The following is a 19230-nucleotide window of genomic DNA, read 5'->3' on the forward strand; positions in this document are numbered from 1 at the left end:
GGGCTCTGTCGTGGGCAAAGTACTGGAGGGTTTAACATCGGTAGCTGAGCGAAGGGCGCTGAGTAGGCTACGGTCAATTATGGATAACTCTGAACATCCTCTACATAGCACCATCCAGAGACAGAGAAGCAGTTTCAGCGACAGGTACTATCGATGCAATGCTCCTCAGACAGGATGAAGAGGTCAATACTCCCCAATGCCATTAGGCTTTACAATTCTACCGCCAGGACTTAAGAACTTTTTAAAAGCTATTATTAATGCTTTTTGAGATAGTGATTTAGATGCATATCATATTTTTTACTGAGTTAAGTATTGTATGTAATTAGTTTTGCTACAACAAGTGTATGGGACATTGGAAAAAAAGTTGAATTTCCCCATGGGGATGAATAAAGTATCTATCTATCTATCTATCTATCTATCTATCTATCTATCTATCTGTCTACAGGTGACAGAGACATTTGGTCATTGGTTATACCGGGTTTCCCAGCAGAGATCCTGGGAATTTAAATTCAGTTAGAAGATAATTTCAAGAGGGAAATATTTAGACACTCACGTTCACCATTTCTCCACAGCCCAGACATTCATTGGGGTGTTAAAACTTGGAAGCAGACCACAAATGTATCTACAATGAGCTGCCTCCTGATCCTCAGCCATTCCCAACACCGGCAATGATCTCAGCTCTGCTTCAGAAAACAGATTTCTGAAACACCCCTCTTCTCCTTTGTGCAGCAGCCAATGAAAACCCAGGGGGTCTTGTTAGCTTTCTTCCCAAACCCTGAAATGCTGTGTTAACACACGATCACTGAAATCCCAGAAATGCTCCTATCATCTGGCGTTGAGTTTTATAAATGAACGTTGGCGATTTCTTACACATCAGGGCCTGTCTGGAGGTGAAACCTGATCCTGAACATTTACATAAACCACAAGACCGCTGTCGCATTCCTGCCTGTGTTTCACTCACGACCACCTGATTCAGGGTCTCCGGCTCCTTTCACTCAGGTGACGCTTTGCATGGTGAGCAGAGTGATTCGACCTTTACCGGTATCAGGTCGCTGAGCTGGAACTGTTAGATTGATCAATTACTCAGGGCCGCTTTACCATGTTACGAACCCCGTAACTGGGTCACTTACCAGCAAAGACAGAGAGGTCCGTTGAAGTCTGATGGTACTATTTTTCACAGTATTTATTGGTAAAAATACACAAAAATAATATCAATGCAAACATACAGATAATATACGCTGTCAATACTAACTCTAAAAGTGCGGGTATAAAAATAATCAATAAGAAATAAGCTCTATCGTTGTCTAGGGGATAATGTATTGTCCGATGGAAATATAAAAGTCACTTTAGTTCATTCAGGCTGCAGCTTTTGGTTGGAGTCAAGAGACAGAGTTTTGAACTTGCCAGCGTTTCCTTTTTATGATTTCGATCCTTCCAGAGTTCCGTGGGTTTTGGTTTCTCCTTTTAGCTAAAGCCGTTCTTCCGTGGCAAGGCCCCCAATCCCAGGCAAAGTGAAAGGATGCACGCGAGCCTCCCACCGGCTGTGGCTACCAAACGCTGTCACGAGACTTCCACCGTCTCTCCTGGTGCGTCTAAAGGGGTTGTTCTCCAGACCCTCTTTTATCCTTACTCACGGGGTCTCAGATGTCAATCAGGTAGGGATGATGCAATCCCTCACCCAGCCCTCTCTGGTCATTCCCTGAGGGCTTCAATGAATAGTACAGTACTTAATACACAATTCTGTCTCCAAGAGACAATGGCCGGTATCCGTGGCTTTGTCTGTCTGAGTGCAGGACTACATTCCAAACCCGTGAGGATTCTCTCTCATTTCCTGGGTCCCCAGACCTGAATTAATAGCGATTTTGTGATTCTCAAAAAGGAGGGGCTACTTTGTACCCTTCGGTCCCTCAGAGTTGTGGCACTTTCGTAACAACCAGTGGGGTAAATGACACTGCTTGATGAAACTTTTCTATTCCCTGTTAACATCTGTGTCAGTTTCTTCATCTGAACTGCTGTGTATGCACGCTACAAAAGTTTACTTCAAAGGTCCCTCTGATCATACCTGTGTCCATTCTGACGATTGTTGATTGTTGTCGCCCTGTTTACACGTTGGTCCGGGTGATGGACAGCTCCACCTGCTGGTGATGCCCTGAATTACACAACAAGTAGACAGTGAGCCAGAGAGAGTACGATTACTTTGCAAATATGACAGTATTTCCATCCCCTGTATCAGAGAAGCAGTTGGTTTGGGGACCAAGCATTCCCCGTTAGCAACAACTTCCACACCATGACTGTATGTCTGTCCGGAGTGATACCTGGCACATCTGCAGAGCAATAGAGTCGAAATTCAGAGCGTTCAGCCCAACGAGACACTGCCAAACGCAGTGCCCACCGAGATGGTCACAATTTCCTGTGATGGGCCTAGCTCCCTTCTGGCCTTTTCACTCCATTTACACATTCCAACTGCTTTTTGAATTATGCAACTGCGTCTGTCTCATCCACTTCCTCTGGCTGTTTCTGCACAATATCCCCAACATCTGCATAAAGCCGTTGCTGCTGGAGTTGGTTTTGCAATCTGTTTACAATTCCCTGTCCATTTAGAACCCCTAGATGCTACGATAATCTTCTCTGTGAACAGCAACTACTAATTTTGTGCATTCTGCGAATTTACCCGTCAAGTAAGCCTTGTGCATTCACATCCAAATCATTGCTATAAAATAACGAATATCAAAGGTCTTAACTTGTAGCCTCGCGGCACACCAGTAATTGCACGCCTCCATTTTGAGGAGAAACCTTCAACCAGCAGTCTTTGCTTGCTACCTTGAAATTAAATTTTGAATACATCCAATTTGCTAACTCCGGACCGTGTGGGACCTGATCATCGAGACCAAGCTGTCATGTGACACCTTGTCAAAGGCTTTGATGAAGTCCCATGTACAACTTTCATGGGAAAATAACTTCGAATTTACACCTCTGCTTAATGTCATGTTCACAGGTTCTGACAATGTAATTAGTAGAAAAGTACTTGACAAGGCCAAGGTATGTAAATGTAAACTATTGGTTGCTGTTTGCTAGTGAGGACTGAATAAAATGTAGTGTTGGGAAATTTTGCTTTTAAAAAGGTCTGTTCTCAGCAGAGGCCTACAGGACGATATATTCGAGAGTAAGTATATCATTGCAGATTGCTATAGCCAGAGCCATTGCTATGGCATGTTGCTGCAGTTCATGGGAATTCCACATTTCTACAATCACTACAAGATGACACACTTGAGGCCTCTTATAAAGGGAGGAAATTGTCAACGTATTTTGAGATTATTATGACGTAACAAGGAAACATCAGAACTGACCAAAAGCTACTTCAAATGATGCAGGACCTTCAAATGAGCAAACACTGAGAGAATGTGAGTGACTTTAAAGAGCTGGGTTTCTGAAGGCACATTACCAGACCTGAAGTGATCGCAACTGAGTCAGGCAGAGACATAATTGGTATTTATGGGCACATTCAGTCGATTCCACCTGTTTTGTATCTTCCTTTGTACAGATATGTAATGTCTAAAGGACCAGTGTTTGAGTAAATGAGACTCACCAAGCTTTCTCCTGACTGAATCAATGGAAACCCTGAGTCAGAAGGGTTCTCTCCAGTTGGTGCTCTCAGTCCTCGGGCTGGTTCCCTCGTTTTCAGTCGTGGCTTGTTTCCAGCTGTGGACTTTTCTTCCAATAAATCTCTTACCACAGGTCTAACTTTAACCAGAGAGATAATGAAGCACGTTAACAATACAAAGGAGAGCAAAACATTTCTGCTCAATGTTTCAAAGGCAAATCTCACTGAAATTTAAATGCTGAAGACAAATAAAAGGATCTCAGTGAACAAATCTGTAATTTTTCCTAACACGTAACAAATCCTGATACGGGATACGAAGGACTCATCATTCAGTCATGGTAAGACATAAGATATTGGAGCAAAATGAAGTGATTTGGTCCATCGAGTCTGCTCCATCATTCAATCATGGCTGATTTTTTTCGCCCCGAATCCATATTCCTGTCTTCCTCTCGTAACCCTGAAGCTTCAGAGCAATCAATAATATATTGATGCCTTTCATAAATATACACAATGACAGCCGCCGCCACCCTCTGCGGCATCAAATTCCACAGTTTAGCCAAACTTTGGCAGAAATTGTCCCTATCTCTGCTTCAAAGGAAAGCGTCTTTTTTTTCTGAGACTGTGCTGTCAGATCCCAGACTTTCCGTCTCAAGGAAACATCCTCCCCATGTCCACTGTAACCAGGATTTTCAGCATTCAGTTAGTTCACTTAATAGTTCCCGCCACCACCGTCCCTCTGAACTCCATTGAGCACCGGCCCAGAGCCATCAAGTGCTCTTCATTCATAAAACCAATCATTCCCATGATTGTGCTTGTGAACCTACTTGCAAACACTGTACTGAACACATTTCCAGAAAGAACTGGCAAATTAGTATCAGGATAATTTCACACATGAGCAAATCTGCTGATGATGGAAATCCAAGTAACACACACAAAATGCTGGAGGAACTCTGCAGGCCAGGCAGCATCTATACAAGAGCATATCTGACGTTTCGGGCCGAATGTCAGTCTTGATGAAGCGTCTCGGCCAGAAACGTCGACTGTACCCTTTTCCATAGATGCTGCCCACGCTGCTGAGTTCCTCCAGCGTTTTGGGCGTGTGATCAGGATATTTTACTGTGAGAAGCTATGATTTCTGTACAGCTCTACTAACCATCAAAAAGCGAGGGCCTTTGCGCAGGTCCACTTCCAGGAAACTTAAACCCTTCCAAGATGAATCTAATAAAAAGAAACTGGAATGTATTAGAAACGCTCAGCAAGTGAAGAACAGCCGTCAGTGGAAGAACTAAGTTAATGATTCAGTTTCACAACATTTCGTCAGAAAGATTTCAAACATTTTTAGTTTTTTTTTAGTGCAGACCTCCAGCATCTTGAGTTTCGTTTAATTTCCACACTCTGACAGACAGGTGACAGTGAGGGGGAATTTCCAAACAGTGTTTGCACACTGAACCCCCGGATCCAATTCTCCTGCTGTAAACACGGAACAGTCCATTCAATCACAGTCTCCCTCTGGGAAATCATTCTCTCCTCATCTTAGCAATCATTGCTTCCAAGGAAACCTCGGAAACAAACATCTGAGACTGGAACACATGCAGCAGCTGCTCAATACCTTATAAACCTGGGTGGAATGATCACTGGGTCCACTCTATCTGGGTCAAAAACTGTGATAGCCTAAGACCCACCTCACAGGAACACAGCTGAATCTGTCACTTACCCACCCAGAATCCTCCAAGTCTCACACTGAGTAATTTACCCCAGCCAATGTCCAGCCACCGGAGACTTCTGCTTCGTTGCGGAAGGAGAAACATCAAGCCCCATCTGTAGAAGTTCATGCATGAGCCAAATCCCAGTCTCTGACAGCTCCATATTCTCGAAGTCCCCATCCCAGGATTATGGCCCAAGCACCAACTCTTCCAGGATTCTGTGCTGCCAGTAATAAGCTGCAGTATCTCCACAATTCAGGATTCAAAAACTATCCTTCAGACATCAACCTATGGCAGGACGGGAACCGGATGTTCCTCTGACTGGGCCAGAGACCAGGCTGGATATCCTGGGTGTGAGTTACCAGCGGGCCGGGACAGGTTTCAGATTGTCTCCAGCAGCTAAACTGGTCACATGTTATAATTATCTTTCTGTTAAATGACATATTGCCCGGCACAATTGGCCGTCACATTTCCAGTAGGATAAAAGTAATAACACCACCATTTGGAAATCCCCTCCAAGTCACTCAACATCCTGACTTGGAAGCAAATCGCCGTTCCTTCATGCCGCTGGGTTGAAATCATGGAATTCCCTCCCTAACAGCACTTTAGGTATCCCTACACGTCAGGGACTGCAGGGGTTCAAGAAGGCAGCTTCTCAAGGGCAGCTAGGGGTGGGTAATAAATACTGACAGAGCTGGCGACGGCCACATCCCGTAAATTAATAAAGAAACGATGATTTTAATATAAAATTGAAAGTAAAGTGCTGGAAACTCGGTACATCAGATCGGATCTGTGTAAAGAGAAACTGTGGAAGACCCAGTATCAGAACTGGGATTGTCCAAGATGCTGCGTGATATGCTGAACGCTTAATTGAGCAATTTGTCCCAGATCTCATCCTTGCTCATCCCTATAATGGGGGAGGTAGTAAAAGTGCTTATCGGGCCATAAATAGTGAAATTTTGCTGCTCAACATTAGTTCTGTATTGTTGAGCACTTGAGCCTCATTGCCTCACAGTACGCTCCCTCGGACAAGGCGAAATTATTTTTTTACGTTATCCATTACTATTTCCTGGATACTAGCGAGGTTCCTGGTGAAACAGTTTTGTCCTCTCTATTGACTTATAACATCTCTTCTACAACAGGAGGCACGATAATATAGCCTATTCGATCGTGATTAATATGCATAAAATCTAACGTGTTTCGGTCTCCAATCTTCCCACTAATTACTATTTCTGCAGCTGCGTGGATCAACCATTGCTCTGAGCCGGAAATTTCCACATGGCCTAAAAAATGCGCGGCATCATAGATGCGTCCTGCTTTGTAAAATACATCTATGAATATTTAGGATGAAGACTATCAAGAATGAAAACGTACTTTAGATTTTAATTATTAATTGAAGGACATAATAAAAATGCAGGGCAACAAAGATAAACTCTCAGGGTACATAAAAGTTTCTCTGGCAGTGTTTAATTCCATCTGCGCTGCAACAAAGGCTCCGTTCGTGGGAGCATTTTGGTTACGCAGACGCGCAGTTTAGAGGGGACAGTGACGAGTCTCTATCTCAAAGTTACCCCCACCATATAACAGTGTTTTGTCCACTGCCTTGCCAGCGACAACCTGTTGTTACAAACATGCAAATCATCATAATCAGGCCCAAATCTCATCCGTGTTCATATTCGAGATGGGTGAGGGTTTGCTTAAATGGGAAATGCACTAAATGACCTCTTTGTTACGTACAACTGTATACCAGCTCATTAATACGAATCTGTTAATCATCTGCCTGCATCTGAAAGCATAAACACATGCAGTTATGGTCAACGAGTTCAGTTGTTATTCAGGCCAAACATCTGAATAGGAAATAAATGTGATGCAAGTGACGTTGACCGGAATATACACTGGAATTTAGAAGGATGAGAGGGGATCTGACTGAAATGTATAATATTATTAAGGGATTGGACATGCTAGAGGCAGGAAAAATTTTCCCGATGTTGGGGGAGTCCAGAACCAGAGGCCACAGTTTAAGAATAAGGGGTAGGCCATTTAGAACAGAGTTGAGGAAAAATTTTTTCACGCAGAGAGTTGTGGATCTATGGAATGGCCTACTCCTGCACCTATTGTCTATTGACCGTGGAGTGATGGCTGGTGCCAGACCGGGTGGTCTGAGTGTTACGGAAACTGATCAGCTACTTGGATTTTCACGTATAAATCTCTCGGTTTACAGAGAATGGACCGGTAACAAACCAAAGGAACATCCAGTGAGCGGCAGTTCTAAAAGCCCCGTTAATGAGAGAGCTCAGTGTGAGAGTGGCCAGACTGATTACATCTGACAGGAAGGCGGCAAGAAATCAAGTGAGCATGCTTGAGAGTGTCGTGCAAGAGAGCGTCACTGAATGCATACCCTTGGATTTGGACGGGGAGCAGCCGCAGTGAACCCCGAGCATTCACTCAGTTTCACATCATTAGGTACAGGCTACATAAAAACGTGCCCACTGAGTGTCGACTTCCATACTTTTATCAAATGCCAGTGAGATTACAGAAATTTTTATCCTAAATATCATTGCCAGATATATAAAGTTCTTGCTAAAAACACACACAAACACATATATTCGTTAATCCACGCAATCCTAATGTCAATATTGAACTGATAGAAACATTAGCACTACTAGGGCGACCAGTGGCTGTAATAAAACACGATAACATTTCCCCTATGACTCTGTCCTTACCTGGAGCTGGACTCCTGATTCTGTTTCCAGCGAATCCGAGCATCTGAATTTTATGTCCCTACCAGTAAGTGAACACACCCTGAGCAATGTTCAGTCGATAACACGCTTATAAACCTGAACTTCAGGCTGTTCACCATGTAACGCCACATTTCGTTCAACAATGCTTCTGTTAAACCACATAAAGGCTTAATTTTCATGAACAAGTCACTCTTACAAGTGGTCTGAACTAGAATTAATACTACAGTACAAGTGGTGCAGTAATTTCCTCTCTCTAGAATATTTGATTTGCTCCAGAAGGGAACCACAACCTGCATCCTGGTTCCGTTCGGTTGGTGTCGTTGCTTTAATTTATTGTTCACCTCACGAACAGTTTATTGTCTGATTATAAACTCCAGCGACAGCTCAGGGCAAAGATTGCTGTCGGTTTATTGCACAGAGACAGCAGATGGAAGGGCGCTCTCAACTCTGATGGAATATTATGCATTTGGAATAATGTTCTGTTTTGAGCAGTTGGCATTCCCTTTCTCCAGATTTTACTGTGCCCCCTCTGCCTGGAGCTGACTTCAAGCTCACCCTGTTTATAAAGAGCCATTTAACTGTTGTCTGCAGTTGGCCCATTACAGTAATGGGCCGACTGGAGAGCAACTGTGCCGAGATAACCATCTCCCAGAGCTAATAACCGGTCAAAGTCGACAACAAGATAAGGACGCCCTTCCTCTTCAGTTTATTGCTCATTGACTGGAAACAGGTTACCATGTCACAGTAGCAATCATATGACAATTTCACGCTGGCGAATTTGCCTGCCATCCCAATTACTTCAGCCATTCATCAACTGGCATTGTACTTATTTTACAAATATTTGAACCGTTCCCCGTCAGAGAACAATGGGGAAAAAAATATTAATTTCACTGCGTTCCTTATTTGTCAGAGTGTGCTGCTGGTATGTTGAATTAGCGACAGGACATTCGCCCCCTCAGTCCTGTTCCGCCCTTCTCGGTGATCACACCTGTACTGTGATCTCAGTGACACATCCCTGTGACAGTCTGCAACACTTCACTCTCTTGTCTGTCCAGAATATCTCCACTGCAGAATTAAACACATTGAAAAAAACACCCTGCATCTCGTTTCCTTTGAGGAAGAGAATTCCAAACGTACACTAGTTCCACCACATAGAGTGTCGAAAGAGTTACAGGACATTCGCCCCCTCATCCTGTTCCGCCGTTCTCTGTGATCAGAGCAGGAATGTGATCTCAGTGGCACATCCCTGCGACCGGCGGCAACACTTCTCTCCCTTGTCTGTAGAGAATCTCTGTTCGGTGGAATTAAACTCATTGAAAGAAAGTTTTGTTTCTCTATCCCTTTGAGGAAACAAAATCCAAAAATACACTAATTCCATCTCAGAAAAATAACCTCGTCTATCTTAACGTGTTTCAGCACCCCCGACAGTAGCAAACGCATTCTCCCCATTCCTGTTCAGAATCTCAGTGGCACATCCCTGCGACTGCCTGGAACAATCCACTCCCTTGTCTGTCAAGGATCTGTGCCCTGCGAAATTAAACACATTGGAAAAAAATCCCTGCTCCTCGTTTCCTTTGAAAACAGTTCCACCTCATAAAAATAATCCCACCTATCATCACCTGTTTCAGCTTTCCCTGGAACAGCAACTGATAGTATGGATATGGTAGAAATACTAGAAATACTTGCCGAGACAAGTGGGCTTATTAGAACACCATAACACAGCCCAGTACACTCCCTGTTCTTACCTGGTGCTGGACTCCTGAGTCTGGTTTCAGTGAATCCGAGCATTTGAATTTTATTGGCACTAACAGTAAGTGAACACACCCTGAGCAATGGTCAGTTGATAACACGCTCATAAACCTTAACTTCAGTCTGTTCAGCATGTAATTTCGCGCCTTGTTCCACAACGACTGTGCTAACCCACACAAAGACTCATTTTGCTCGAATGTCTTCCTAACATGTGGATTGAGTCAGAATTCCTACCTCAGTACATGGCGGCAATAGTTAACTTTTTCTCTAAAACTTGATCTGCTACAGCGTGGAATCATATTTCCCATCCGGGTACGGTTTAGCTGGTATAGTCTGATACACTGTTCACCGTGGGATCAGTCCATTGTCAGACTATAAACTATAGCACCAGCTATGGCTTTATTGCATTTAGATAGCAGAAGGAAGGACAGTGTGGACTCTGGTGAGAAGATATACATTTGGGATAATCCTTTGCATTGAACACTGCACACTTCCTTTCTCCAGATCTAACTGTGTACCAGCTGCCTAGAGATGCCGTGGTCTCAGGTTCAGCCTTTTCATGAAGTCATTTTCAACCGTTGTCCGTAGTTGGATCAATGGGCCAATTGTCTATTTGTGGAGCAACTGTACCGAGATTACCATCTCCCAAGGATATCCATCTCCTTCAGTTGATTGCTCACTTACTGGAACAAGTTCCCATATCAGAGCAGCAATCATGAAATTACCCTGAATTTGCCTGATATCGCCTTTATTTTACTGAAACGTCAACCTTTTCGCATCAGTCAGTGATGGGAAAACTCTGAACTCTAAATTCACTGTGTCTCCTTTTTGTGGGAGGTTGGTTCTGCCGTATTAGATTAGCATTTGGTCAACCGGCCTCTCAATCCTGTTCCGCCATTCTATAAGCTCATCTCAGCGGCCCAACCGTGCATCGCCTGCAGAAACCTTTCCTGTCAAGGATCTGTGATCTGCGGAATTCATCACATTGAAAAATAAAAACTGTTTCATCCCCCCACCCCCTCCCCCTGACAGGAGCAAGCATATCTTACACAGTTTTTTTAACGCAGAGAATGGTGAGTGCGTAGAATGGCCTGCCAGCAACTGTGGTGGAGGCGGAACCAACTGGGTCTTTTAAGAGACTTTTGGACAGGTACACGGAGCTTAGAAAAATAGAGGGCTGTTGGTAACCCGAGTAATTTCTAAGGTAGGGGCATGTTCAGCACTTCTCTGTGGGCCGAAGGGCCGGTATTGTGCTGTAGGTTTTCTATGTTTCTATATTCTCCAGATTCCTGTCAAGATCCCGCTTGATGCTGTGTGCTCCAGCAAGTGCACAACTCATTTATCCAAAGAACATCAAATGCAAACAAGTCTCCTTCTTTACCTAATAACAACGAAAACAGTCATATCCTCCATTCATCCACTAACAGCGCATGAGATAGATTTAACTCTAATTCTTGTAATTCAGCGAAAACAAACGGAAGCTCACAGATATTTCCTGAAAGGGAATTCACACCAACTGTCAATGTACTAAATCTTCTTTGAACTACGGCCATCTGATTGACATTCGTTCTGAAAAACAAAATAAATCATCACGGTATGCAGTGACTTTCCTCAGGTCTGAGAAACAGGCAATGAAATGAAAACAACAACTCCTTATTCGTCAATATGGATATACCCCACCTCCACATCCTTTGCACTGTATTCGAAACTGTACAGAAAGCCTGGTATGGCCAGTAGCGCTGGGTTCCCGAGGGAGCTGCTCAGAAAGTTGCTTTAGATAGTCAAAGGAAATAATCAGGATAATTTCAAACAAGAGAAATTCTGCAGATGCTGCTAATACGAGCAACACACATACTATGCTGGAGGAATTCAACAGGCCAGGCAACATCTATGGGAAAGAGTACAGACGATGATATGGGCCGAGAGTTTGTCCTGCTGAAGGGTCTCGGCCTGGAACTTCAATTGTACTCTCCCATAGATGTTGCCTGGTCTGCTGAGTTCCTCCGGCATTTTGTGTGTGATCAGAATAGTTTACTGCGAGAAGCTGGGGTTTCTTTACTGTTCGAGTAACTGTCACAAAACGTGCGGCTTTGCCCAGTTCCATTTCCAGAAGATTTAAACTACCCAAAGATGAAAGTAATGGAAAGAAACTGTAGTCATTAAAAACGCTCTGCAGGTGAGCAACAGCTATGGGGAGAGGAGCAAAGTTAACGATTCCCGTTCACAACCTTTCCTCAGAATAGCTTCAAACAGATCTCCAGCATCTTGAGTTTCAGCTTGATTTCCTCTGTCTGACTGACAGGTGACAGTGAGGGCGGATTTCAAACACGTTTTCAACACTGAACTCCTGGGTCCATTACTACTGGTGTGAAAACGGCACAGCCCATTTAATCACAGCCTCTTCCTGTGCGGGCTGGAGCAGGAACTTATTCTCTTCTTAGATTAGCAGTCATTGCTGCCAAAGGAACTCCAGAAACAAACAAATGAGTCTGGAAGAAAAATACTTGCTCAGCACCTCATAAGCAGGTAGATCGATAGTCGGTCCATATTACCTTGGCGAAAAACTGTGATATCCTATCACCCAAGCTCACAGGGACCCACAGCTGAACCTGCCGCTTAACCACCCGGCCAGTCTCAGACTGGCAGCTGTAGTCAGTAAATTCCCAACAACCAACATTCATTCACTGGAAACTTCTGTGAAGTTCCTGTCACTTTTGCTGAAGCCCAAACGGTGTCAGTTCCATATTCCTGGAATACCCATACCTGGTTTATAACCCAGGCATCAAAACTCTCAGGGCTCTTTGCTTCAAGTAATATGCTGCAGCGTCTCAGCCATACCCAGTTCAAAAGCTAACCCTCCAATACCAACCCACAAAACACGAAGAACATGATGCTCCTCTGAATGGGCCAGGGATTGGGTTGTAAGACCTGACTGTGGGTCACCAGAGGGCGGGAATATGTCTCACATTGTCTCCCGAAGCTGAATTAAGCACATGTTATCATTGTCTTATCGAATGAGACCTTGCCCAGCTTAATTAATGACCACATTTATTGCAGGTTAACAGGAATAAAATGATTTTTAAAAATTATGATGTTGAAAATTATGTGCTGGGAACGGTATCTGAGATAGGATCTGGGGAAAGAGAAATAGTGGAAGACCCGGTATGAGAATTGTGACAGTCCAAGATGCTGCCCAATAGAGAGACGTTCTGACCATGAAATATAGGAGCACAAATAGGCCTGTGATGGCCCGGTCCATGAAGACCACATTCCGCTTCACGGTCCGGTCCGTGTACTCCGGACTCCGGGTCATCTGACTGTCCCTTGTTTCAGTTGAGCTTAATCATAGGCACCTGATGCCCCTCTTGGGGCAGGGAATATAAGTGGCCCTGGGTTCGAGTGTAGGTGCAGGTTCATCTCGTCAGTATCCCGTCCTCGCCTCCATGGGGTAAGTCAGGCCGTCTTTGCCGTTACCCTGCTCCCTTACCTTCACCTTCTTTCTGTAGCCCTTGGCTGGAGCTTCGCCTGCTACCTTTCGCCTATTCTCACCATCACGTTCTACCGCCAGAGGAAGACCAGAGCCTTGCGGTGTCCAGATAAGGAACCGTCTTTCGTTGTCTGGAACTGTCTCCTTGTGTTCACGCCTTCGTTAGGTAGGTCCAGCTATTTGCCGCAACCTCGTGTTGGGAACTGTCTCGTCGTGTGCAGCTTTCAATGTATGAGTCCCGGCCCTACATCCTGTTCCCAAGGAGGGTCCCGACTCTGTGTTTTGTGTATGAGTCCTGGCCCTATGTCCTGTTCCCAAGGAGGGGTCCCGACTCTGTGTTCCACGTTCATGTCTCCGAAGACCAAGGCTTTGTGTTCCGCGTTCCTGTCTCCCAAGACGAAGGCTCTGCGTTCCTGTTCTCCCTCGACCAGGGCTCTGCATTCCTGTCTTCCAAGACCAAGTCTGTGATTCATGTCCTCATCCAGCCCTGGTTTTCCGCATCCTGTCCCCTCATCCTGTCCTGTTACCTTGTCACATCTTGTCCTCACCTCGATCCAGAGTCCGAGCACGAGTCAAACCCAGGTTCAGGGTCCCTGTCCAGTCTTCGGCTCGGAGTCCTTGTCCGGGTTCCAAGTTCCTAGTTCCCAGTTCCTAGTTCCTCGTCCAGGTCCCGCTTTCCTAGACTAGTCCTAGCCTAGGGTCTGTATCCTTGTCTCGTCCAGGGCCTGTGTCTTGTCCAGCGTCACTTCTTCCCCACTTCCCTTACTCTCTTGGCACACCTCGTCCTTTCCCTGGTACTTCAGTGTCTGTGTCTTGCATTTGGGTCCGCGCTCAACGCCCATCTTATGACAAGGCTATTTGGCCTATCGAGTCTGTTATTCCATTTCATGGCTGTTCCATTGTCCCTCTGAACCACAATCTCCTGCTCCCTTCCATATACTTTTCATATTATAACCATATAAACATACAACTACAGCATGGAAACAGGCGCTCTTGGCCTTTCTTATTCATGCCGAACGTTTACTCTCACCTAGTCCCACCGACCTGCACTCAGCTCATAACCCTCCATTCCTTTCCTGTCCATATACCTATCCAATTTTACTTTCAATGACAATATCGAACCTGCCTCTACCACTTCTACTGGAAGCTCATTCCACACAGCTCCCACCCTAGGAGTAAAGAAATTCCGCCTCGGGTTAACCCTAAACTTTTGTCCCTTAACTCTCAACTCAGGTCCTCTTGTTTACATCCCCCTTACTCTCAAAGGAAAAAGCCTATCAATGTCAACTCTATCTATACCCCTCATAATTTTAAGTACCTCTATCATGTCCCCCCTCAACCTTCTATTCTCCAAAGAATAAAGGCCTAACTTGTTCAACCTTTCTCTGTAACTTAGGTGTTGAAACCCAGGTAACATTCTAGTAAATCTCCTCTGTACTCTCACTATTTTGTTGACATCTTTCCTATAATTCGGTGACCAGAACTGTACACAATACTCCAAGTTTGGCCTTACATTGGACCCAGTACAGATCCTTGAGGCACACCACTAGTCGCTGGACTCCAATCTGACAAACAGTTATCCACCACTACTCTCTGGCATCTCCCATCCAGCCACTGTTGAATCCATTTTTCTACTTCAATAATAACACCTAAAGATTGATCCTTCCTAACTAACCTTGTCAAAGGCCTTACTGAAGTCCACATAGACAACATCCACTGCTTTACCCTTGTCAAATTTCCTAGTAACCTCTTCAAAATATTCAATAAGATTTGTCAAACACGACCTTCCACACCAAATCCATGTTGACTGTTCTAATCAGACCCTGTCTATCCAGATAATTATATATACCATCAATAAGAATACTTCGCATTAATTTACCCGCCACTGACGTCAAACTTACAGGCGTGAAATTGCTAGGTTTACTCTTAGAACCCTTTTCAAGCAATGGAACAACATATGCAATATGCCAATCCTCCGGCACCAAACCCATTTCTACTGACATTTGAAATATTTCTTTCAGAGCCCCTGCTATTTCTACACTAACTTCCCTCAAGGTCCTAGGAACCAGAGATTTATCCACTTTTATATTCCTCAAAAGCGCCAGCACTTCCACCTCTTTAATCGTCATAGTTTCCATAACTTCCCTACTTAATTCCCTTCCCTCACACAATTCAATATCCTTCTTCTTAGTGGATACAGAAGAAAAGAAATTGTTCAAAATCTCCCCCATCTCTTTTGGCTCTACACATAGCTGTCCACTCTGATCCTCTAAGGGACTTATTTTATCCCTCACTATCCTTTTGCTATTAATATAACTGTAGAAACCCTTTGGATTTACTTTCACCTTACTTGCCAAAGCAACCTCGTATCTTCTTTTAGCTTTTCTGATTTCTTTCTTAAGATTCTTTTTACATTCTTTATATTCGTCGAGCACCTCATTTACTCCATGCTGCCTTTATTTATTGTAGATCTCTCTATTACATCCTTTCCATAAAACAAATTGCTTCAATCCACTCCTTTTAAATCCTTTCGCATCTCCTCAAAGTTAGTCTTTCTCCAATCAAAAATCTCAACACTATTCCTTCTCCATAATTATAGTGAAATTAATGGCTTTGTGATCACTGGACCCGAGGTGCTCCAAACCCATACTTCCGTCACCTGACCTATCTCATTCCCGAACAGGAGATCCAACACTGCTCCTTCTCTAGTCGATACCTCTATGTATTGCTGCAAAAAACTATGCTGCACACAGTCTTCCAATGTGAAAGCTGATCCCCACATTACTATCTTCTCAAATTGCAGGGTAAGGTATATAATTTTTTATCACTAGTGTGCTGCCTTTATGGCAGTTATTTAGTTTATAATATTTTCGCTTAGTAATTCGTTTGTTAGCATTTTTTAGTTAAGTTAGGATTGTTTAAGTAAATTCGTTGTCTGTAATATATCGCGGCATGCGATGACGTCACATCCGGTTTCGCTGCGTCCTGTGGGAACATACCGGTTTAGGAAAGACGGGAAGGTGGGGGCCACACATGTACCAGTCCAGCGCAAGCAAAGTTTTCTTTCTATGCACCAGAAACATAGTGAAAGCAACGCTATAAGTCATAGATAATTGACATGTTGAATTAAAATGTTAACGCTGATTCTGTTAAAAGTAACCTCGGTCGAAAAGGTTTATGTTTTCGTTAGTTAAAGAGTCGGGATAGTTTGTGTTGAAGTGTATTTAAAGCAGTCAATGGCGTAGATAGATTCTGACTGTATGCTGCACTTTAATGTAATGTAGTTGTAGTTTTACCTTTGCAAGTATTCACGATGTAAATGTGATATCTAGAAGGAAACAAATACTGTACCAATCTTGTATTGTTTTATCAACAGTTTTCACCATACGTTAATGTGGAAGAGTGAACAGTAAACGGTTAATCTTACTGTGATTCTGTCTTCATTGACTACGGTTTATCTCGGCGTTTAACTCGGGTTCCGTTACACCCGAGTGAGAACGCTACAGTGAAAAAGTGGCATTATCAGGTGTTTCAAGTGCAGCAATGACAACTCGATCCAGCATCAAGTCGTTGCCACCCAGCGACAGGGGCAGTAGGGCATCAAGTAAGGCCACCCAAGCAAGAGCTAAATCTGAAGCCGCCAAGGTACGAGCGCGCTACGCCAAACAAAAAGTAGAAATGAAAATGAAAGCGGCTGGCAGAGAAGCCGAAAACCAGAAGGAAGCGGCTGCCAGAGAAGCCGAAAACCAGTTGGAAAGAGCAAGGATAGCGGCAGAGTTAGAAGTGCTGACGCTAGAACGAGAAGCAGAAGCTGCCAGGGTGGAAGCAGAGTTCATAGAAGATGCTGAAGAAATGCATGATCCGGTTGACGGAAAATCTACTTCAGAAAAGATCAGCTTGGAACGCACAAGCGACTATGTACAATCTCAAATAGACTGGAAGATTCGTTCTTCCGCTCCACACTTATTTGATAACGTTCCATTTCACGAGGAGTCTCAGAGAGGCCCGACCGCATCACATCCATCCGAGGAAATCAATTTACGCGTGCAACTCCGCGACGAACCCAAGAGTGAAAGGGCTCACGACAAGTACTTCTCGACACCAGATTTGGGCAGAAGAGAGGCGAAGACCGAATTCAGAACAGCAAATTCCATAACAGATGTACGCCCTCAGTCGTATACCCGCCGACATGTTTCCCCAGCCCGCATGCCACTTGCAGCCGAACCCGTAGCACGGTATTTAGCACAACGGGATCTAGTCACTTCAGGACTATACCAGTTCGACGATAAACCTGAAAATTACCGTGCATGGCACTCCACATTCACGAACGCTATCAACGGGAGTCCAGCTCAGAGCAACCCAGGAGTTGGATCTTATGGCGAAATGGCTGGGAAAAGAATCATGTGAACAGGTGAGACGCATACGTTCAGTGTACATCAACAAACCCGAGCTAGCCTTGAGCAAAGCATGGGAGAGACTTCGGGAGGGCTATGGGGCCCCCGGAATACTATTCGGGGCGCTATACCGACGTCTGGAAAAATTTCCTAAGGTGTCAGCCAAGGACCACATTAAGTTAAGGGAGCTCGGAGATTTACTCATGGAGATTCAAGGCGCCAAAGAAGACGGCTACTCAACTGGCCTAGTACACCTAGATACTCCACCCGGGATTAGACAAATCGTGGACAAACTTCCATTTGGGCTGCAGGACAGGTGGGTGTCTGTTGCCTCAGATTACAAGTAAGATCTCAGAGGTCGATTTCCTCCCTTTGAGTATTTCACTAGGTTTGTGCGCAAGGAGGCGAAGAAGCGAAATGACCCTAGCCTCATGGGTCCAGGAAGCAGTACAATTTACACCAAGCCAGATAAATCCTCTTCGAATAATTTCAACATTAATAAACCAGTCTCAGTGCTTAACCATATAACCATATAACCATATAACAATCACAGCACGGAAACAGGCCATTCCGGCCCTCCTAGTCCGTGCCGAACTCTTAATCTCACCTAGTCCACCTACCCGCACTCAGCCCATAACCCTCCACTCCTTTCCTATCCATATACCTATCCAATTTTACCTTAAATGACACAACTGAACTGGCCTCTACTACTTCTACAGGAAGCTCATTCCACACAGCTATCACTCTCTGAGTAAAGAAATACCCCCTCGTGTTTCCCTTAAACTTTTGCCCCCTAACTCTCAAATCATTTCCTCTCGTTTGAATCTCCCCTACTCTCAATGGAAACAGCCTATTCACGTCAACTCTATCTATCCCTCTCAACATTTTAAATACCTCGATCAAATCCCCCCTCAACCTTCTACACTCCAATGAATAGAGACCTAACTTGTTCAACCTTTCTCTGTAACTTAAGTGCTGAAACCCAGGTAACATCCTAGTAAATCGTCTCTGCACTCTCTCTAATTTATTGATATCTTTCCTATAATTCGGTGACCAGAACTGTACACAATATTCCAAATTTGGCCTTACCAATGCCTTGTACAATTTTAACATTACATCCCAACTTCTGTACTCAATGCTCTGATTTATAAAGGCCAGCGTTCCAAAAGCCTTCTTCACCACCCTATCTACATGAGACTCCACCTTCAGGGAACTATGCACTGTTATTCCTAGATCTCTCTGTTCCACTGCATTCCTCAATGCCCTACCATTTACCCTGTATGTTCTATTTGGATTATTCCTGCCAAAATGTAGAACCTCACACTTCTCAGCATTAAACTCCATCTGCCAACGTTCAGCCCATTCTTCTAACCGGCATAAATCTCCCTGCAAGCTTTGAAAACCCACCTCATTATCCACAACACCTCCTACCTTAGTATCATCAGCATACTTACTAATCCAATTTACCACCCCATCATCCAGATCATTTATGTATATTACAAACAACATTGGGCCCAAAACAGATCCCTGAGGCACCCCGCTAGTCACCGGCATC

The 19230-nt window shown here is 44.2% G+C and overlaps 1 protein-coding gene across 1 annotated transcript in view; it reads right to left on the minus strand.

Moving 5' to 3' along the window:
• Positions 1-14123, minus strand: part of LOC140720815 (NACHT, LRR and PYD domains-containing protein 3-like) — a 32787-nt gene extending 18664 nt beyond the window's left edge. The window contains exon 1 of the mRNA XM_073035657.1: positions 14048-14123. Coding sequence (XP_072891758.1) covers positions 14048-14123 — 76 coding nt within the window. The remainder of the gene's footprint in view (positions 1-14047) is intronic.
• Between the last annotated feature and the right edge of the window lie 5107 nt (positions 14124-19230).

The sequence above is a fragment of the Hemitrygon akajei genome, unplaced genomic scaffold (assembly GCF_048418815.1).
Source record: "Hemitrygon akajei unplaced genomic scaffold, sHemAka1.3 Scf000047, whole genome shotgun sequence".
NCBI lineage: Eukaryota > Metazoa > Chordata > Chondrichthyes > Myliobatiformes > Dasyatidae > Hemitrygon > Hemitrygon akajei.